Source organism: Ursus arctos, unplaced genomic scaffold, assembly GCF_023065955.2.
Source record: "Ursus arctos isolate Adak ecotype North America unplaced genomic scaffold, UrsArc2.0 scaffold_31, whole genome shotgun sequence".
Taxonomy (NCBI): Eukaryota; Metazoa; Chordata; class Mammalia; order Carnivora; family Ursidae; genus Ursus; species Ursus arctos.
The window spans coordinates 15,621,594-15,645,092 of record NW_026622997.1 but is presented as its reverse complement, the minus strand read 5'-3'; the positions used below and the strand labels follow the sequence as shown (position 1 = coordinate 15,645,092).

The 23,499-nt window shown below is 39.1% G+C and overlaps 1 protein-coding gene across 1 annotated transcript in view; it reads right to left on the bottom strand.

The window, feature by feature from the left end:
- TMEM170B (transmembrane protein 170B) overlaps nucleotides 1-16,821 on the bottom strand; it is a 34,775-nt gene extending 17,954 nt beyond the window's left edge. The window contains exon 1 of the mRNA XM_026511493.4: nucleotides 16,161-16,821. Within this exon, the coding sequence (XP_026367278.1) occupies nucleotides 16,161-16,479 (319 nt within the window). The 5' untranslated portion in view covers nucleotides 16,480-16,821. The remainder of the gene's footprint in view (nucleotides 1-16,160) is intronic.
- Between the last annotated feature and the right edge of the window lie 6,678 nt (nucleotides 16,822-23,499).

Below are 23,499 nucleotides of genomic sequence, written 5' to 3'. Positions count from 1 at the left end.
ACTAAGGCATCACTCAGAATTTTTTTTAATTCTTTGCCAAAGGTCCTTACCCAGACCTTTCCAAGCTCCATTGTTCTTTCTTCAATGTGTCCTCAATTACTGTTCATTCTGGTTTAGGTCACGGTTGATGAGCAAACCTTCCATTCTGTCTCTCTAGTGCTCATTTCATTTCTTTCTGGCTTCCTGCACCCTCCTAGACAACCCGTACAGCTCCTCTGGGCTTTGCCAGGTCCTTGCATTGACTCCATCTCCCTGCCCAAGCCCGCGGTGAGGTACATCGGGGGAGGCAACTGATCCCAGCTGGGCCGATCATTCCCTTCCTGTGGGAATTCTGGATTGGGCCCAAGGGAGCACCTCAGTCTTCAGGTGGCTGAAGGATTTGTGAAGAGCCATTTCTTCATCACATGATGAGAGCCACGGAACAGGACGAAAGAAAAATGTCTCCATCAAAGACACGAGACAACCAAATCCCTCATTCCAGTGATTTCTAAGGCCTGCCACATTACTACCCTTTGTTTCAAAGCAACATCCCAGTTTCCTTGTAATAAAATCCTGTTTTATGTAAACTAGTTCAGGTAAGTCTTCTGGTACTTAGAGCTGAAAGAGCTGACTCTAAAATGTTGGGAGGTCACCTTGAGGATCGTCCTTGGCATGCAAACATTCTGAAATGCAAAATATCTGCTATTTGTGCTAGTATTCACTCTCTATCAAGTGTAAAAAGAAAGGTCAATGAAACAGTCATGAAATAAAGAGAACAAAAATGGATGAATTAAAACATATTTAACATCATTACAGATATGCCCTGTTGACGGGAATGTAAAATGGTGTAGCTGCTATGGAGAAATATGGCGGCTCCTCAAAAACTTTAAAAAGGAACTACCATTGATCTAGCAATTCCACTTCTGTGTATACACCCCAAAGAATTAAAAGCAGGATCACAAAGAGAGATCTGCACACTCATGCTCATAGCAGCATTATCCACAATAGCCAAGAAATGGAAGCAGCTCGAGCGTCCACCAACGGACGAATGAATAAACGGACTGTGGACTGCACATACAATGGAGTAGTATTCAGCTTAAAAAAGGAAAGCAACCCTGGGACACGCCACGACAGGGCGGAACCTTGAGCACTTTATACTGAGTAAAGTAAAGCCAGTCACAGAAAGATAAATACTGTATGCTTCCATTCACGTGAGGTAAATCTAAAGCAGTCAAATTCATAGAGAGAAAACAGAATGATGGTTGCCCGGGGGCTTGGGGGAGAAGGAAACGAGGAGCTGTTATTTAAGGGTACAGAGCTGCAGTTCTGAAAGGTGAGAAAGATGTGATGATCTGATATACAACAGTGTGAAGGTACTTACCACGACTGAAATGTACACTTAAAATAGTTATGATGGGAAATTTTATGTGTTTTTTTAACTACACGAAAAAAATAAACTTTTTAAAGTATGGATATAAATTTCAAAGATAATTATTTTAAGTCATGACCATAAATGAGAAACAAACAAAAGACTCATGAAGTGGGGGACCTGGGTGGCTCAGTCAGTTAGGCGCCCAACTCTTGATTTTGCCTCAGGTCATGATCTCAGGGTCCTGGGATGGGGCCCCACATCTGGCTCTGCACTCAGCAGGGAGTCTGCCTGTCCTTCTCCCTCTGCTCCCCCCGCCCCCCTGTCCACTCTCAAATAAATAAATAAACAAACAAACTTAAAAAAAAAAACTCATGAAGGAAGGAAGGTGTAGAGAGAAGAAGGTAAATACTAGGGATCTTTGTGGCAATGGAACTATTCTATAGTTGGACTGTAGTGGTGGATACATGTACGAGTGACAAAACTGTACAGAAATAAATACACATAAATAAGTACACGTATACAAGTAACACTGGTGAAATCTGGATAAGGTTGGGGGATCAATGTCAATATCATGGTTTTGATATTACACTGTGGTTTTCCAAGATGTTCTCATTGGGTAAACCGGGTAAAGGGTATATAGGTTCTCTCCACATTATTTCTTAAAAATGCATGTGAATCTATAATCATCTCAAAGTAAAAAGTTTAATTTTTTTAAAAAAGGGAGGATACACAGAAAACAGATTTAAAAAATAAAATCATTTTCAGCCTACCAAATTCTTAAGCATTAACATTTAGACTGGATGCAATTGATGTGAAATCATTTGAAGGAAGAGACATTGGATATATTTTTCAGTGTGTGCTGAAGGACTATGCATGCTTCTCGATGGCATAAGAGACAGATGCTGGTCATTAAGGAAAAGTAGACAAAGCTTGCCTTTTAAGGTTCTTCTCTTCTAGCTTTCAGGAAAATAGTGTTTTTCATGCTGTCACTCCCAAACAAATAGCTTCAATTTATAATAAATGCATTAAGGATAAAAAGGCTTAACCTGCTCAGAAGATATTTCTATCTTAAAAGATGTAATTTTTCAAAGTGAACCTAAAAAGGTGGGAATATAAGGGAATAATAATATGGAGGCATTTTCATCAAGGGAAGCTCTGAGACAAGAAAGGCTCTGTAGCAACAGGCATGTACTATTAAGAAAGAGGTCAATCATCTGCCTCGCATCCCAAGCCCACTTCTGGTAGCTAACCAGATCTACCCCAGAAAGCACTTTCCTTTGTTGTCCTTGGAATACAAATAGCGTGAAAAAATTCTTGACTATATTTAAGACTATGAGTGAGGGATTATTTGACATTATAAGTAATAGTGTTTGCCTGGTGACTATCTAGTTATTGGCCTCAACAATAAATTTGCCTGAACATTTGGAAATGTAAATTCTAAATTTAACGTTTTAGAAAGCCTCAAGATATCAAAGAATTATACAACTAAAATAGAACCTCAAACAGTCCTCTAGTGACCAGGTCAGGGTTATCCCTTAAGCAGACTGAGCACAAACGACCTAAACTCAAATTTATTTTCGTATTTCACTCTTTTAAAAAAAAATCGAATTATTTATCTTGGAAAAATTGAACTCTGCTAAGAATATCTATAGCTAACTTAACGTTTTACATTATCACTATGATTGTGAATTCCCTGACAGATGCACACAGCCTGGTCCGTGGACAGGGCCTCTGAAGATCTTGATCCACTCTGTATAAGCAAGTCTGTCCTAGGCCCCGCTCACTACTGACAAACACAGGAAACCTACCGGGTTAGTTTAGGTGAAGAGAACTGTAGGATCCTAAGAGCAGAGCAAGAACAGATGTCCAAGAGCCCTAGAGGAAGGACAAGTGCTAAGAGGACAGGCGTGGAATGCCACCACCTTTTCTTAAACTGTCTAGGCCATACAGCTGTGGACATCCACAGGCCCAGTGTTTCCTGTCCACCCACAGCCCACCTAATCCAAGCTTCCAGCAAGTGAGCAACAGTGAGAGGAGGACAGGCCAGAGGGAGACTTTGCGAGTGCTAAACAAGATGCAAAACAGAATTTTAAAAATATAATGCACAAAACAGAAAACTCTGAAACCTGCCATCCATATAATCGCCTTAATTCACTGGAAGGAAATATTCCTTCTTCCTGGGCACGTCTCATAATGTCCTGTGGTTATTTTTCCCTATTCAAAGCTGTCCATAATCTTCATCCTAAACAAATTTTGCCTGGATTGTTGCACCGGAGAACTGTGATGTGTCCCGGCCTCCAAACAATACTCGAAATAGCCCTGCTCCCAATCTGTGTCTCTCATCAGCTCCCGTTGCCAAGTTGCTCAAAAATTATCTTCTGTGCTTTTGTTTTTAATCCTTGGACAAAATTATTTATGAGAAATGGTTTTCTCTAGATGTCTAAAATGTATTAACTGAGTAAAAACAAGTCAAAGAATGGTACATACTGTACAATCCTATGTGCTTAAAAATGTTTGTTTATGTGCAGAAAAATGCACAAACAGAAAACTTGTCAATGGCTATCTTTTAAAGATAAGAGATGGGTGATATTATTTTATATATTCTTTATATTTTTCTGCACCTGCCTGAAATATGTATTTTTTAAATTTTGCTGCAAACATTCTGTCTTTAAAAAGTAGTTTTTCGTTCTAAAATTCATCGAAGAAGATACTCTATAGGCCAGAGTTTCTCAACCCAGGCTGCTCACAAGAATTGCTCTAAACTAAAGCAATCTTTGTGGGTAGGACCTAAACAACAATATTTTTGTCAACTCTACCAAATAGTCACAATACACAACAGAAATAGAAATCACTACTCTAGGCTAAAGTTACATAAGAGATACTTATTAAAAATCAAAAAGTCATAAAAACAACAAAACCATCTCATTAGACAAACACTAAATGTATTTTTTAATCCTCTAGAGAATATCTCACCCTTCTAATAAAATCATTAACAGATACTGAACCCTTACTGTGTGCTCAATATACTCTAAGCCTCAAGCTGAAAATACCATGCCAGTAAGAGCAGACGTTGAAGCTGTTCACGATTTCTACCTTCTTTATAGAAATGGTCCACACTGTATGTTTAAATAGTCTGTGTTCACATTAGATTATCTCAAGCTTTGTTCTCATTCCAGCAAATCTAAAGTGTGGAAATCACTCCCCTTAGTTTCCAACATCAATGACTTCTCAGTTTGGGGATGTGTCTCACATAGGTGGCTTATTAGACTCTTGGGAAGATGACGCATTTATAATTTGAAAAAGTCCCCCAGATCAGAGGTCAGCAAAGTAGGGTCCATGAGCCATAGCTGGCCCACCACCTGTCTCTGTATCGTCTATGAGCTAAAAATGGTTTCTACATTTTGAAGTGGTTGAAAATCAAAAGAACAATATTTCATGACACATCAAAATTACACAGAATTTGAATTTCAGTGTCCATAAAGTTTTTGAAACGTAGTCCTACTCATCCAGACTGTCTATGGCTACTTTCATGCTATAAAAGCAAAGCTGAGTAGTTATGAGAGAGATCATATGGCCTGCAAAGCTGAAAACATTTACTATAGTACTTTAATTAATTTAATACAGTGTTTTCATATATTAGCAAGAGCTGACACTTTGAGTGTATAGTTAATGATACTTCAATGGTGTATATTCTAATACCTCAGGTTCTTCAGGGCACAGTATGTAGCTGATGTTATGGGGAACAGAGGCTTGAACAAGAAGGACAATGTCAAGAAAGGTCCCAAGAGAATTCACTGTCACATGTGAATTTTTAAAAATAAATTTAACCAAATGATAAACATATTGGAGATGGAATGAGGGTAAAGAAAATAGGAAAAACAATCCACTGTCAAGAAGTAAAGCAATCAATAGAACCAAACTCAGGAATGACTGAGACTTTACAACAACCACACAGGGACTTTAAAATTACTATAATTTATATGTTAAAGGCTCTCATGGAAAAGGTGGAAAACTCATATGAACAGATGAGGAATTTTAGCAGAAAAATGGGAATTCCAAGTAAAAGTCAAATGGAAATGCTAGAAACTTTTTCAAAAGTAAACAACAAAAACCATAATATCCGAGATAAAAAATTCCTTTAACGGTCTCACCAATAGAGCTGACACAGTTAAGCAAAGAATCAGTAAACTTAAAGATAGATCAAAAGAAATTATTCAAGCTAAAATATGAGAGAAAAAAGAATAGGACAGAAGGAGGAGGAGAAGGGATGAGAGGAATCATCCATCTAAGAGCCGTGGAACAATTCCAAATGGTTTAACATACATGTAATTGGAGTTCCAGAAGGAGAAGTAAAGGAGAGTGGAGAAGAAAAATATTTGAAAGGATAGTGGCTGAAAATTTTCTTTTTTTTTTAAAGACTTTATTTATTTATTGGACAGAGAAAGACACAGCAAGAGAGGGAACACCAGCAGGGGAGGGTGGGAGAGGGAGAAGCAGGCTTCCTGCTGAGCAGGGAGCCCGATGCGGGGCTCTATCCCAGGACCCTGAGATCATGACCTGAGCCGAAGACAGATGCTTAACGACTGAGCCACCCAGGGACCCCTGAAAATTTTCTAAAAAATAATGAAAGATATCAAACTACAAATCTAAGACTCCCAGAGAATTTCAAACAAGATAAAGACTTCCCAAAATAACCAAAACACAATAAAATAAAAATAAGCCACACACACATAACTAGATACATCATAGTGAAATGACTAAAAATCAAAGATAAAGGGAAAATATTGAAAGTAGTGAGGGGGGGAACACTTCACATATAGAGGAACAAAGATAAAAAAGTCTAGCAAACTTCTCATCAGAAACTATCAAACCAGAAGACAACAGAGTGACATTTTTTTAGAGCCTTAAAGGGGAGGAGGGAACCTGTAAAGTCAGAAATCTATATTCCAGAGAATTAGCTTTCAAAACTGAAGGTGAAATGAAGACTTTTTTCAGAAAGAAGAAAAGTTGGGAGAATTAATTGCCCGCAGACCTACAATACATATTAAAGGAAGCTCTTCAGACAGAAGGAATATGATACTAGATGGAAGCTTAATTCTACACAAAGAAACGAACAAAAAAGAAAGTTAAAATGAAGGTAAACGTAATGGACATTTTTTCTTCTTTTTAATCAGTCTTAACGTATTAAGCGGATTTAAAAGTAAGTTGCTGTATTTGTCCACTTGCAACCTCATTTAACATAGAAATTGAAGCTACTATAAATATTTAATAACTGTCTTCTTCTGCTTCTTAAAGAGAGCAAAAACACTAGTTTTTAAATTTAATGGTGATACTTTCAAGGGTTGCCTTAATTCATTGCCTTTCTCAAAGCTTATGGCAACACTTATTACCCACTTACACTAAATTATCCTTTTGCCAGCTAATTATATAATTTCAAACTGTAAATTACAGTACTCATCATTGAGTAGTAAAAGAAATTTCTTTAAAAAGCAAGTTTTTTTAATTTAAAACAATCAGAATATCACTGCTTTAAAGAAATCAGGTTAAGGCTAATTAAAATAGTTCAAAAACTGTTCTATATTCAAGCCGTCGTACTGTCTTCCTAAAAGATGTCATTCAACTTGTTCTTCCTCATAATTGATTAGCTACTCAGTTACAAAAGTATAAGAATTAAATGTCAAAATCTGAATCCATTATGAAATTAATACAGCATTATACAATGGTTTCAATTGTTATTACTTGTATGCCCTCAAGTATCTTAAATTATACATGTCATACTAAAAAAAAAAAAAGGTAAGTCAGTAACAACATGTTTGTTTGAATCAGTCACTGATCTAAAAAATCTTGTCAGCAATTGGTAAAATGTTTTACAATCTCATGACACAGTATTTCCAAGGGATAGTGACACTGAACACTGAAAGACGAACTTTCTACATCAATGAGCACAACTTACAATGAAATTCTCAATGTAACAAATTCCTAAAGTTAAATCTCAATGTAGGACCAAATGAATGACAGGTCAGAAAATACAAGCACAACCAAGAAAACTGAGCGAGCAATACACACGCACGGTCAGAACTGTCACACCTTGGATATCACTGACAGTAATCCTGAGTTCCGCCACACACAGATCATCAGAACAAAATAAAACAAAGACAAAATTTCAGAGCTAGAAGGGATCTTCAGATACTGAATCCAGAGTTTCCTAAACTAAGTTTTAAGAAGGACCAATCCTAAGAGCTATTAAATGGTGTTCAGAGAACAAAGACTTTCTAGGTCCAAAGCCTCACCTTACAAATCAGCCTATTAAAAGTCTGAGGAAGTCCCACTTAAAAAAGAAAATTTCTTAATTTTAAAGATTAAAGATTAAATGCAAATAGTAACCATTTTTCTTAACTCATAGTTAACTAAACTTTTCTCTCCAAACTAATTTCTAAATCAGCTTTCCCTTGACATCAACATGAGAACAACTGGCATCAGACTGTATTACATATGAGGAACCCCAGCCTGGGAAACATGTGGCTTGTCTAACGTGCAAAAACCAATTAGTCGCAGTCAAGGATAAAACTCGGTTTTTTGACCCATAAATTTAAGGATCCTATTGCTTCTTTATACTCTTTATTTGCATACAAAGATCTGACAGAACCCAAATTATTCCAGAGGGAAAAATTCCAATAACTGCATATTATCTACGTGTTTACATAAATATCGTTAATGTTAAATTCTCCCACATATTTCAGGTCTAATATAGCTAAGCCATCTCGAATTTTCAAAATACGATCACTTAATAGGAATTATTCTCTATAGCTAATAGTTCATATAAAGAAAACATTACTAAAATATTAAAAATATTAAAAATAATATTAACAATTAATATTAAAAGATAGTCACTCAAAACAGGGTTTGAGCATCCTCCTGGAAATGAGTTGTTTATATTGAAAATTTAATAAGTCTTTAGTTATACCAAATTCTCCATATTAATTTGCTTTATATATCACAACACAGCTACAAATTGATCACAAAAAACTTGATTTTTAAAAATCGGGTGTTTCCAATCCTTGAGCTCTCAATAACAAAATCACCCAGAAGAACTAGCTAAAAATGTAGCTTCATAGACCCTGTTCTCAAAAATCCTAATTCCATAAATATGGACTGGGACCCTGGATCTGTATCTTTAACCAAACCCAGCAGCACAAGTCCAGAAACTATGTTGGAGGGGCGCCTGGGTGGCACAGCAGTTAAGCGTCTGCCTTCGGCTCAGGGCATGATCCCAGCCTTATGGGATCGAGCCCCACATCAGGCTCCTCTGCTAGGAGCCTGCTTCTTCCTCTCCCACTCCCCCTGCTTGGGTTCCCTCTCTCGCTGACTGTCTGTCAAATAAATAAATAAAATCTTTAAAAAAAAAAAAAAGAAACTATGTTGGATTAAAGTAATTCACGGTAGGGAATGGGAGAAGGGAGGAATTTTATCATGAAAATCCAGTTGCACAACACCGACAAAAACATCTTAGCTAGACATTGATACTCAAGAGTAGTATACAGGTATCCTCTGCTTTTCAAAAGCTCCTATTATACCACTTCACTCTTACAAAAAGTCCTCCTAGATTATATGCCAAGATTTATAAGAACACATGCAACTGGACCCAGGTAAAAGTTTGGTTCTTCCTACTTACATGAAATTTGGTGAGAAATTTCCTTTTTTTTTTTCCTCCAAGTTTAATCTACTTAGCTAAGGTTACTAGAAATTGATAGTCTAATGAGACCTTTTTCAAATGTTTCCACTGCCACTGTTTATTCTATGACCACCTTTTATTGCTAAACTACTTAGCCACTAAAAGCACAATTAGCCTATCATTCCTGATATAATCACATACATTTAATAAAGCAGTAAGTTACACTGGCCACTTCAATTATAGGAAAAGAGATGCATGCAAAATGTTTTGCACAGTATCTGGCACGTAGTAAATATTCAGTGAACGTAACTATTTTACAATTTTGGTATTTATCAGAATTTTTCATCTGATACTTTGGTAAATTCAACATGCTGTACTCCCCAGGCTCTTTTCTTACATCTGACTTTTTTTTAAATAGAAGTGTAGTTGACACATAATGTTACATTAGTTTCAGGTACACAACATAGTGATTGGACAAGTTTATACATTGCACTATGCTCACAAGTGTAGCTACCATCTGTCTCCATACAACACTATTACAATACCATTGGCTATAGTCCCTATTCTATACCTTTTATCTGGGTGACTTATTCATTCCATAACCAGAGGCCTGTATTTCTCACTCCCCTTTATCTATTTTGCCCATGCCTCCATCTCCCTTCCCTCTGGCAACCACCAGATTGTTCTCTGTATTTATGGGTCTGTTTCTGCTTTTTGTTTGTTGGTTTGTTTGTTTTAGATTTCACATATAAGTACAATCATATGGTATCTGTCTTTCTCTGACTTATCTATTTCACCCAGCATAACATCCTCTAGGTCCATCCATGTTGTCACAAATGGCAAGATCTCACCCTTTATTTGGCTAATATTACATTGTACATATATGCCACATCTTCTCTATTCATCCATTAATCAATGGACACTTGGGTTGCTTCCACATCTTGGCTACTGTAAATAATGCTGCAATAACAATAGATCTGTGTATATCTTTTGCAAGTAGTGTTTTCATTTTCTTTGGGTAAATACCCCACAGTAGAATCACTAGATCATGATATTTCTATTTTTAATTTTTTGAGGAAACTTCATACTGTTTTCCACAGTGGCTGCACCAGTTTGCATTCCCACCAACAGTGTGTGAGGGTTCCTTTTAATTCACATCCTCACCAACACTTGTATTTCTTGTTGTTTTGATTCTAGCCAGACTGACAGATATAGACGATATGTAATTGTCGTTTTAATTCACATTTCCCTGATGGTGAGCGATGTTGAGTATCTTTTCATGTGTCTGTTGGCCATGCATGCATAGGTGTTCCTTGGAAAAATGTCTATTTAGATCCTCTGCCTATTTTTTAGTTTCGATTATTCATTTTTTTTTGGTGTTATTTATGTTCCTTAGATATTTTGGATATTAATCCCTTATCAGATATATCATTTGCAAATATCTTCTCCCATTCAATGCATTGCCTTTTCATTTTTCTGATGGGTTTCCTTCACTGCACAGAAGCTTTTTATTTTGCTGTAGTCCCAATAGTTTAATTTTGCTTTTGTTTCCTTTGCCCAATGAGACATCTCTAGAAAAATGCTGCTATGGCCGATATTGAAAAGATTACTGCCTCTGTTTTCTCCAGGAGTTTTGCAGTTTACATTGAACTTTTCTTCATCCCAATTTCCTTTCCTGGTTTCACTGCCTTCTCCCCATCCCCGACTCGCCCTTTGTTTTCTGTTTAGGCTTCCTTTCTAGCTATTTTGACTTCTCTTAGTGAATTACCTTACTTTTCTGGTTCTTCCTTTCAATCACCAAATGAAGCAAAGGTAAGTTTATATTAAGAGTCTATTAAAGTGTCAAAATTACAGCTTACACAGTCCTAAGACTTATCCAGAAGTGGCTTTAAGTTTAAGAAATGTCATCTAGACCTCAGACTTGCTATTGCCAGAGGATATGGATGAACCATATGGATGCGTGATTCAAAGATAATGAGATGGGGATTAAGAAAGTAAGAATCTGTACATGACAACTCTGGTTTTTGAAAAATTATAGTAGCTTCATTCTCAGTACGATATACAGGTAAAACTTCCAAAAAGTGAAAGCCTATAAGGTACAAATCATAACAGAACTAGTTCATTGGCTCTGTACCACGAAAGAGTAAGGAATTCTTCACCTGTATTTCAGAAAAACCTCCTATAATAGAGCATTTAGAAAGAACTTAACCCACCAGAAAGCTGGGGAGCAGGGTACCCCAGAAAGCTGCACTCTCTTGGGAGCATACTGAAGGAAGGTGCTGGCTATATCAGTGTGAGTGTGAACAATTTCAACTACATACAATGGATACAAACTTCCCACTTCCCCCACCTTTCTCTCTCTCTCTCTCTCTTTTTTTTTTCTTTTTTTTGCTGACAATCAATATTAACACTAAAGTAGCTTAGCAAGTATAAAGTCTAAAAGGGAACTATAATAGTGTGTATGTATAACACAAACATAAGCACATATATATTTTATACACATACAAAGACATGTGACTTTCATTCAAGTTTGAATTCCCAGCTGCCCAATGTCTGTACCAACAGAAGAGGGGCACCTGCCCCACATTTGCAACGGACACTGAGAAAGGAGATGAGCCTGAGGCCAGCCTGTGCCGTTCTTCCCAGGGACCAATTATCCTTTTCCCAGTACCAGCCTGACCCTTTGTTTACCCATGGGTTTAGGGACCCTGCCTTTTTCTAAGTAAAAAATTCTTCTCTAAATTCTTAGCAACGAAATTTGGGTCAGAACACAAAATTGGGAGCCAAAGTAGTTGAAGAAAATAAAAGTAAAGCAAAGGAATATATTTCACTGTAGATTTTTTTTTAAGCCCAATTACCCATAAAACTGAAAGAGTACATGCATACCGACTGTAATTTTATACTGGGGGAGGGGGATTTAGAACATTTGGAGAGAAAGAAAAAGTGTTTCATAAAGAAAGGAAGGCATTTATCTCTACTTTCGTAAGCTGAAGAAGCACATAACATATACACCTTTAATAATTTTGGAATTATTGAATTACACACTCTGGGAAGTGATGGATACAGAAGAAAACTTTGGCAATGGTGATTAACAGAAGAGATGGATTCTCCAGGTACTAATGTGTTCTATATGCAATCCCTATACTAGTGTCTTCCGGAAGAGAAAAAATAAATAGCAGAGCAAACTTGGTAGGATTTCTGAAACTACATACATAATAAATAGGGATCACTAACTTTCACACAGGTAACAGCAACTTAAAATTTGGGGAAAGAATTATTATTCCAGAATACCTGACATTTTCCAGTATCTTTTATTTGCTAGACAAAAATTAGTCCCATTCACACGTTCTTAGGCTCATTGGGGCAAATAATCCTAGGCTATTCTTAAGTATTTTTAAGATTTATCACCAGACATGCCTGTGTTAAGAATCTGTGTGGGATAGGGGCGCCTCGGTGGCTCAATCATTGAGCATCTGTCTTTGGCTCAGGGCGTGATCCCGAGGTCTTGGGATCGAGCCCCGCATCAGGCTCCCTGCTCCGCTGGGAGCCTGCTTCTTCCTCTCCCACTACCCCTGCTTGTGTTCTCTCCCTTGGGGGCTGTCTCTCTCTCTGTCAAGTAAATAAATAAAATCTTTTAAAAAAAAGAATCTGTGTGGGATAAAATGAAAGGTACAGAATGAAGCATCAGTGAACGTCATCTCCAGGCCTGCCTCCGTCACCGAGTAACTGGCCCCAGCCAGGTCACTTCAATGATGTGATACATCAGTATTTCTAAAATGAAGGAGTCAAACTACAGAGCTTCTAATTCTAAAGCTTGTTCTAATTTCTAGTTATTTTCACTTTTTTGAAAATGTGTTTCTATCAAAGTAATACATACACAAGACTATTTCCTAAAGGTCAGTGTCTAAAGGAAAAAAAAAAAAAATATATATATATATATATATATATATATAAACTTCCCTGCTTTGTTTAGGGTAAAATACAAAGAGAAGAATAAATAACACCTGATACTTATGTTTAGTATAAAGAAAAAACAGAGATGAGAATGCCTTCTCCTTTTGTTTAATTAACCAGAGTTCCTATTAACCAGATTTCCGCAAATCCTTCACACAGTCATTTCTTAAATCCAAATTAGTCTGGTTCTACACTATACTCCTTTCTACCTGTTTCACTTCTAAGTTTATCAAGATGACAAACATGTCTTCTAAGTTAATGGGTTATCAAAACCTGAAAAAAAGGTAATAATTTTTCACTTATTAGGTATCAGAGCTGAGCAAGTTACTCTTAGCTTCAATGTCTGAATCCATAAACAATAATCTTTCTCAAGATTATTGAAAAGATTAAATGCATAAAGCCATAACACAGAAAAGTGCATTTAATAAGCATTTGTGTAGTTTAAAAGTATGACATATCCATAGAAGTTGCTTAAAACAACTCATTCCCCGGTTAACAGCATATTCACTCCACCAGATGTACCCGGAAACTAATGCAACCAAAATGTTCAACTAATGCAACTGTTAAGTATTATTTTAGAAATGCAATTCAATAAACATGTATTGAGTGTCTACATGTGCCAGGTAGAATAATGCTAAAATTCCAGAATTCTGTGATAATGACAATGACCCACCCTCCAAAAGCTCACAGTCTAGAAGAGACAAAAATTATAATGTCATTGAATGATATAATAATAAAAGCATGTACATGGAGCCGAAGTAGCAGGGTGAAGCAGTAACTCATTCTGCCTGAAGAAAGTAAAGAGGAAGAGCAGAAGCAGGTGGCAAAGAGGAAAGAGTACTTTTGCGGGCCCAGACAGTGGTTGAAAGCCTTGCTCAGCCATTTACTAGGGATACGAGTTGGGGCAACTGACTTTTCCTCTCTTCTCTGCAATTCTACTTTGGAAAGTTATTCTGAAGATTTGAAATAATATATGTAAAGTGGCCGATACATACCACTTACTCACTAAGTGGTGGTAGTCTTGTTTTAGGAGGTGTGTGTTTGTTTTTAATAGACCAAATTCTAAATGGCACTGTGGTGAGCATCTCTGGACTAATGACCAAGCTACATACGGGTGACTAAGGTCACCAGCATGAGAAGACCACAATGAACCACATCACACCAAATGATACCACTTCCAGAATCCACCTTTTTAGAAGTGAGGTGGTTCCTAACATGTGGTACACTCACCTGCTGGTGAAGCCTATTTCTAACCTACATCTTTCTCCATTTCTACCCTGACAAGCAGAATTTTGCATGTTCACGCTCGTTATTTCCTAGAAGAGGTCCCCATGTTCCTAAGTCCCACCTGAGGAACTAGTTTTGGATGTTCAGCATATCCTTTACGAAATGGCAAATTCTGATGAGCAACTGACAATTAAGATTATATTAAGAGATCATGAGAGCTAACCCTGGGTTGAAACTACTATTATCAACCTACTGGTTGACTCACAGAACTGGAAGCCCCTATAATGACTGGAACCCTAAAGAAAGTATTTTAGAACTATTGTTAAATGTAGCCAAGTGGTAAGTTACATTTACACTACTCTATGGCTCCCCAAACTAATTTTCTCTAACTAAATGATGAGCTAAGTCAGTCCTTAACAAATACAAATATATATTAAGTTCTTATTTTTCACTTCACTCCTACAAACACTATTGATACAACATTTGAAATATGAACAGTAGATAAATACAAGCAAAGCCAGAAGTAAGATAACATAGGCTAGCTCCAAATTCAACTGAATCATGGAATAGTCTTCATGTCAATATATTTTTTTAGAAACAAAAATGTGTCCCTGACCCTCAACCATCATGTAAGGTCAGTTTGCTCCAAGTTAAATAACCACAGATTAAAAGTGAGGACACCATGAATCAATCCAGAATCTATGTTAATTTTATAGTTGACACATTCAAGAAAATCAGTGTCTTTAAAGTCATTCTGTGGTATAAAATTCCATAAAATTTTTCTCTACAGATACCTGAATTCCATGTCATGCCACATTTTGTAATAAATATATACATGTTACTATATTATAAATTATATATTTATCATATATATAATACTCATATGTGTATGTAATTTGTCAGGACAGGTTATATTCGTAAAATACTCTTCACAATTTAACCAGTTTCACATAATGTATTTTAAATGTTCCTACCAAAATTAGCTTTATACGTTTGCAAAAATTAAATCCTGAGTTTGTTAAGTTTTTTCTCTGAGAAGCAGAGAATGAGGAGTCACCAAATTGCAATGGAATCTTTCTTCTAACCACTAATCTTTAAAGAGTATTTTTTAAATTCATAACTCAGAGTACAAGAATTTCCACGTTAACAAACGTGTTTCTTCACAAACCAAACCTACAAATTTGATACAAATGAGTATTACTGCTCACTTTTACAACTAAAATTGAGGTTAATTATTATAATGTAGTTAAGTCCAATTCCCTCTTGACAGCCTTGACGAATGAAGGGAAAAAAAAAAAATCAAATGTCACAGAAGCGGCAGCACAAGGCCAGAGGGAGAGACAGACAGACAGACAAAAGGAAATAAGAGGGAGAAAATACATGGTTAAAGCTGAAATGCTTAGTATACACTAGACCTTGGCCCAAGCCCCTGACCCACTATAACCTACTTCATTAGTCATCCAGAGCAACAATTTAACAGTTGAAGCGAACTGATCTCTGTGAACAGAGAATTTAAGTCCTGCATTCGGTTTGCGATTTGTCAGAAAGAAAAGGATTTAAGCAGCAAGAAGCGGGGTGTGTGTGCGCGCGTGGGGGGGGGGGGGCGGTAAACCAACGCTGCTCCCGAGTCTCAGCACTAACGCTATTCGGCTCGTACTACACAAGGCAGCGCCGTCGGGAGCCCTCCCCGAGCTGGGCGGGAGGCGGGGGTCGTGGATTCTCCGCCCGCGATCAGGACCCTAGGAGCGCCCGGGGAGTGGGTCGGGCGTCGGCGCCCCGGGGACCCGCGCGGAGTGCACCCAGTTAACACCTTCCTGGCCAGGACCCGGGACCGCCAGCCTGCCATTGGGGCGCGCACGGGGGTGGGGCGGCAGGAGCGCGGCCCCTCCTCGGGAGGGAGAAAGGAGGCAGGGGGCGGCACCGCATCCCAGTCCCCACCCCGGGCGCATCAATTACCCGTGAGGTTCCTCAGCACCGTCCCGTGGGCCCAGAGGCTCAGGACCTGCTGCACCGACAGGTTGATCATGGAGTGGTCGCCCCCCTCCGCCTTCATCTTCCCCGGGGGGCGCCCGCTGCCCTCTCCTCGGGCGCCGGGTGGCGGCGGCGGCTGCGAGGCTCCGGGGGCGGCGGCGGGTGCGTGGCTCCTCCAGGCCGCCGCCGCCGCCGGGGAAGGCTGCGGGGCGCCGGGTCGGGCGCTGCTGCTGCCGCCGACGGGCCTCCGGGGGGGGCAGCTCAGCGCGTCTCCCAGGCAGCCCCCTCCCCGCCGGGGAGACATTGAGGACGGCGGACGGGGGAAGGGAGGGGGCCGGGCGCTCTCCCCGCGCGGCCCCCGAGCGAGGACTCGGGGCGGAAGAGGCCGCTGCCGCTCCCTCTCAGGGGCAGCTCCGCGCCGCGGGGGCCGGGCACGCGAGGAGGCCGAGGTCACGCAGGGAGGCCCGGGGTGATGGGCAGACGGCAGGTGCAGCCCCCGACCGGGCCGAGCTCATCACCGCCGGAGGACGAGGAGACCCGGGACCCGGAGGAGGCTGCGGCGGCGGCCGCTGCGGCACCTGCCGCTAGCCTGCCCACCCTCCGGCCGCCGACACTCGAGGAACCGCCCCCTCCACCCGCGGCCGCCGGCGGGCCGCTCGTGCGCGCGCGCACGGGTCCCCACCTCCCCCGCCATCCCCGGAGCCGCTGCGCATGCTCACTCTGCCCCTCCCCGCGACCCGCCGCCCTCCGACATCCTGCCGGCCCCCAAAGCCCTCCTCCTCCCCCTCCCCGCGCGCGCGAGCTCGCGTGGCTGACGGCACCGAGCGTCGGCCCGCAGTGGGGCGGAGGGAAGCGCGGCCTACGTCACTAGCGCCACCGCCCGGCCCCGCAGCTGATTGGGTGCTCCAAGGGAACCACCTCCACTCCCTCCCCGCCCGCAGACCCCGGGCGCGCGCCTGGTGAGAGCTGGAGTCTGACCCAGAGCCAAGCTGGGGGCGGAGATACTGGAGCCCGGGCTTGAGGGGCAGCCCTGACCCACCTTGTGGGGAGCTGGGGGTGCTCAAGCACGTGTGATAGATTCTGTGGCATTACAGATCTTTGGCCTCAAAATGCTTTTGATAAAGACGTTTGCGTGCAAGTTTTTTTTTTTTTAAGAGCGTAAATATCTCACATTTTAGATGTATTAATTTGCGGGTTTTGTTTTTTTTAAGTGAGTCAGCTGATCTGGCTAGGTCACTACCTGCAGAATATATTTTTAAGCCGCTAAAACAGAAATAGACCCCCTTTATCATTCATCCAGTCCTTCTCGCTTCAAGAACTTGGGCCTCCCGTGACGCTAGCATCTGAAATCACCTATTGACAGAGGAATCGGCAGGTGTCCTACTCCTGAACGCCATCCCCTGGTCTAGCTCTCTTTTCGTTGCAATATTCTTTTTATCTAAATTGTGGAAGTCTCTGTAATTTTTTTTCCCCTACGACAAACTACACTATCTTCCTATGGTTTGCTGCCTTTCTCTGTGTCCAACATGAGCCCGAGGAACCGTCTAAATTACAACTACAGCAAATTAAACTCCTCCTTGAAGTGTGAAACCTTTTAACTTGAAGAATAAGAACTGAATTTTGGCAATAACATAAATATGCCCTAGGCAGCCCCCCTCCAGCCTTTTTCAACCCCTCTGCCTTCTGGAAAAGAAAATCTACAAAGAGAAGTAAAGAAGTTCATGTTTTAGCTAAATCACCAAGTATATTTGGCAAAAGCACAGAAGGATTGAATCACCTGTAAAACAATGGCCTTGGTGGCCACTTTAAAAATAATCTTATATGTATGTAATTGTTTATATATGTGTGTGTTATCTGTTTCATATCACAACGCAGGGAGGGGAAATTTTTGCATCATTAATAGGAATTGAGCCAAAACTCATAATGTAGAGTTTATCTTCTTCCAGCAATTTAGAAGTATTAGATCTTAATTAAAGATTATAGAATATCAGATTTAAAACAAGATTTAATATTTTTATAATTGATTTTATTTTACAGGTAGAAAACTAATCCTGCAGAATTAAGTGATTTGACAGAAGTGACACTACTTCAGGGCACCTGGGTGGCCCAGCCGTTAAGCATCTGTCTTCAGCTCAGGTCATGATCCCAGGGTCCTGGGATCGAGCCCCTCATCCGGCTCCCTGCTCCGTGGGAAGCCTGCTTCTCCCTCTCACACTCCCCTTGCTTGTGTTACCTCTCTCGCTGTCTCTCTCTGTCAAATAAATAAATAATATCTAAGAAAGAAAGGAAGGAAGGAAGGAAGGAAGAAAGAAAGAAAGAAAGAAAGAAAGAAAGAAAGAAAGAAAGAAAGAAAGAAAATGACACTATCTTTCTCACCTCACTAATTAACTCTATAGTTTAAAGTTCTGAATGGGGAAGTGCAGGTTACCTAATGGTAGCATTAAGAGACTTGGCATTATTTGGTTAGTGGTATTAGAGAACGTGAGCACATCCCATGAAGGGTTTATAGCAACAGCTCATTAAACTCTCACATCAGGAACTTTTAGTCAGTTTGCATGAAATTGGTTGGGGTTCTTATGGTTATACACATTATTTAAATATGGTAGCACACATTTAAAACATTAGAACTTGGGGCAGGGCCTAGCACATAACAATCAATAAATATTAGCTGTATGAATAATTGAATGAACTTCATAGAAAAATCAGCATTTTTCTTGTTTCTCATAATTTTTTAAAACTAAACCTAAGCAATTACAGGAAATGAGAAAGTAAGACGCAGTAACGAAGCCTCAAGTGGATCTCTGCTTTCACAACCCAACAATTTCCCCCCTCCTTTTCAGTTTAATTTAATAAGCATTTATTTGTCACCTACTATCCGTAATGTTCTGTGTTAGGCGTTATCTATAGGATTTGAAGACGAATAAGGTCCCTATTCTCTAGGCCAATGCATTGCATTTAATTTGTCTTTGCCTTGATAAAACTAATGACACCTACTACATGGAAGCCTATATTCCTTAGAGAATTGAACATTGTCCCAAAAGCCAGAGTTATGAAACTCCAAACTGAATGCAAATAGAAGTCACCTGTGTAACTTCTTTCCTTGCAGATTTTTGATACTGAATTAATGTAACAATGGCTCAGTCACACTGCAGAAGTCAGAGAATGCCTCAAATGAATCCTAGAGGTGTCTTTCAATCTTGTGCCCAATTCACAAACAGTTCCTGGTTTATTTTTTACTTGCAAGTGAGGGGACATCCATAAGTCTTAGGCATCTTATTAATTAATTGTCCAGAGAGGGCCCAGAAAAAAGCTTTCAAAATCAGCTGGGATATAAAATGATATTGATCCTTTGAGAAAAACATTAATTATTGAGAATTTTTTCCCTTCACTTTATTATCTTCCTTTCTTGCTCTACAGTAGTACAGCATAGAATCACATTATGCAGGCAATCTAATTTCATCTTCTTGCACATTTCAGCGGCTCCAAACCCTAAGTGGTGGAGTAGGTTAAAAAGATGGATTATCTGAAAAATATGGTTTGAACACTGGCTCCAACACTTACTAGCTTTAACATGGGAATAATATTATCTCTCTCTTCAAATTTTTGGTGTCCTTTAAGAAGTAGTAATGATGAACGCCAAGCTCCTTTCTCATGTCAGGCCTTGTGTCAAATATTATAGATTTAACTTTCACAAGAATGAGTTAAAATTTCACAACACTATTAAATTATTTTGTTTTCAAAATCCATACACAAAGCTGTCCAAATCTTCTTTGTACACACACACACACACACACACACGCACACAAATTGAGAGCACTGTTGGTTGTTTTCTGAAGAAAATAAAATCAGTTGAAAGAAATGACAGAAGTAAGAAGAAGAAGTCATATATATTATCCTAAGATAGCTATGGCACTGAAATTTACATGTTGCAATGTTTCTCAGAACACCTATTACAGTCTAGAGACGTTTCCATCACATGAAATCAGAGAAACAAGGTAGAGTATTTCCTTCTCTAAAAGCTGTAATTCTAAAAACAATGTTGCAAAATGAAAATGTGGAAATTCACATCCTAAATGTAATCTACCTACCACAATTAGAATCATTCCACTTTGCCCACCTTGGGAATTTAAAAAGCTGAAATTTCTGGGACCAGGAAATACAAAGGTGTGTCCTGTTGTATCTCCCCAGTAAGATATGGCACACTTAGAATGCCAAGCTACCATTATGGAGCTGCCCAGAAAAGGAGGAGCTTCTCCACATTGGCGATGGATATGACATCCATCCACAGTCACGAAGTATCAGGGGTATGTTTGAGATGGAAGGACAGATAGATAACTCTCAGTGCCCCCAGCTCCATTTTCCACCTTATTTTTGTGCCCTCCCTCTACCTGTGTATTCAAACCACCTTGTTTATTATCCCAAGTCTTAAAAAGAGAGAATACATAATGATAGTTGGACTCTAAAAATTCATACATTGAAGCCTAAATGTGAGCATAAGAAGAAAAATACTACTAAAATCACATACACACAAAATCCTGCATTTGCAACATACAAGACTCAGTTTTCACCCTAAAACACAGTGTCTACAAATTACCCTGCATCCATCCTGTTCATATTACAGATGGAAGGCCAAATATAAAACATTAAATAGTCTGTTGACTGAACAGCAACTGTAAATTTGTGACACATAGTCCACACTACATTCAGTTCTTAAATTATTTCACTGTTGAGCTAAACATCAGCGAACATTGTATGCCAAGAACAAAATGGTGAAAATGGTATTTCATTGTATTTTACTTAATGTTTTTCTAATTTTGGGTGAGGTTAAACATTTTTTCATGTCTATAGGAACATTTGGATTACCTTTTCCAGGGACTTCTACCCATTTTTCTTTTGGGTCTTTTATCTTTTAAAAATTACATGTGAGACCTTTTAGATACTTAACAAGTGTGAATCATTTGTGATATGTGTTGCATTTATCTTTTCCATAAAGTTTTTCCATTGCCTTTTAATTTCAGCAAAATCCTTTTGTCCTACAGAAATTTCTGCTATTTACGTTGTCAGGCTTTCCTTTTATGGTATCTGAGTCTTCAGCCATGCTTTAGAAAAAGTCTTCCTCTCTCTCAGATTTGATTTTTAAAGTCTCTTACACATTTTCTAAACATTTTATGAGTGTTTTTGTTCACAACTTTGGTCCACTTGGAAGTTTTTTAATTTAAGGAGTTTGGTAGACATCCAATTTTTTTTTCCAGATGGCCACTTGGTTGTCCCAAAACATTTATTGAATAATCCATCATTTTCCCACCTAAATGCCTAAAATATCTAACTGCCTAAAATATCTAACCACCTAAAATGCCAGCTATATCATGTACAAAATTCTTTATATACTTCTATTTCCAGGCATTCATTTCTTTTCTTTTTAAGATTTATTTATTTATTTATTTATTTGACAGCGAGAGACAGTGAGAGAGGGAACACAAGCAGGGGGGAGTTGGAGAGGGAGAAGCAGGCTCCTCGCGGAGCAGGGAGCCCGATGCTGGGCTAGATCCCAGGATGCTGGGACCGTGACCTGAGCCAAAGGCAGACGCTTAATGACTGAGCCACCCAGGTGCCCCCAGACATTCATTTCTTTTCCATCTATCTGTCTGTTCATGTGTCAGTATTACACTGTTTTTATTTTAACTGTAGAATATGCTTCAGAATCTAAATTCCCTCTTGTATATTCTTCATTTTCAAAATTTTTTTTCTGATTAATCTTGAATGTGTATTATCCCAGAGGAACTTTAAAATCAGCCTCCTAATTCTAAAAATATTACTGGTTATATTTTTAGTGGAATTATGTTAAATTTATAAATAAGTTTAGGGGAAATTGAGAAATCTTCATATTTTAAGAATTTGGATTTTGAAAAGGGGTTGAATATGTCTGGTTAACATCTATTGATGATGACCGTGCGATTCTCCCTTTGGTTTTCCACACATGGCGAATTGTATTAATATATCCCCTAATGCATTCTCCTTGAATTCTTACAAGTAATGCCACGTGGTCATGATCTCTCATTCTTTTAATACGCTACTCAATTCTGTATCTTAATTTTTTATTGGAATTGTGCCATCAAGGGCACCTGGCTGGCTCAGTCAGTACACCATGTGACTCTTGACTACGGGGTTGTAGGTTCAAGTCCCACATTGGGTGTAGAGATTACTTAAAAATAAAATCTTTTAGGGGCGCCTGGGTGGCACAGCGGTTAAGCGTCTGCCTTCGGCTCAGGGCGTGATCCCGGCGTTCTGGGATCGAGCCCCACATCAGGCTCTTCCGCTATGAGCCTGCTTCTTCCTCTCCCGCTCCCCCTGCTTGTGTTCCCTCTCTCGCTGGCTGTCTCTGTCTCTGTCGAATAAATAAATAAAATCTTTAAAAAAAAAAAATCTTTTAAAAAGGTGGGAGGGGCGCCTGGGTGACTCAGTCAGTTAAGCATCTGACTCTTCATTTTGACTCTGGTCATGATCACAGGGTCATGAGATCAAGCCCCGCATCAGGCTCCACACTGGGTGTGGAGCTTAAGATTCTCTCCCTCTCCCTCTGCTCCTAAATCCCTGCTCCTGTGCTCTTTCTCTCTCTCTCTAACAAATTAAAAAATAAAAGACTTCAAAAATTAAAAAAAAAAAAATGTACCATTGATGATATACGTGAGATTAATCTGCAGTTCTCTGTTTAGAGACATGTTTAACTTAGGGATTTTTTTTCTAATTAATTTTGTATTGGATTTATACAAAATAATTGGAAGCTGCCCTTACTTGGGTTTCTCTCTTCCTTAAATGTTTGGAGGAGTTCAACCATAAAACTGCTGTTGATGTTTTGGGGAAGCAGCTCTTTGTCAACTTTTTCTATTTAATATTTTTTCCCTGTGGCAATCAATCCATTTGGCTATGTTTTTTCTCTTCTTGATTCCTTTTTATAATTTTTTTATTCTGACCTACTTTTAGCTCTCTGACACCATTTTAAAAAACGATTTTCATTGTTAACCAATCCCTCCTGTAATTCTTCTAACTTCTCCAGGACATTGCTTATTTTGTGAATTTACAGGTTCCCTTGTTTTATCTTATTTATATTTGCTGATCATTTTATATTTCTCCCAATTAACTAGGTCTTAGAGATACTTATCAGTTCTCCATGTGTCTATATATTCATTCACTTTTTTACTTTTATCAGTATCAGTTTTCTTCTGTTTTCCTTTGTATTGTCTTATTATTTTCTATTAATATCACATTAGCTGTTTGATTCATTTACTTTTGTTCTTGTTTCTTAATAAGTACATAAGTTTGAGTG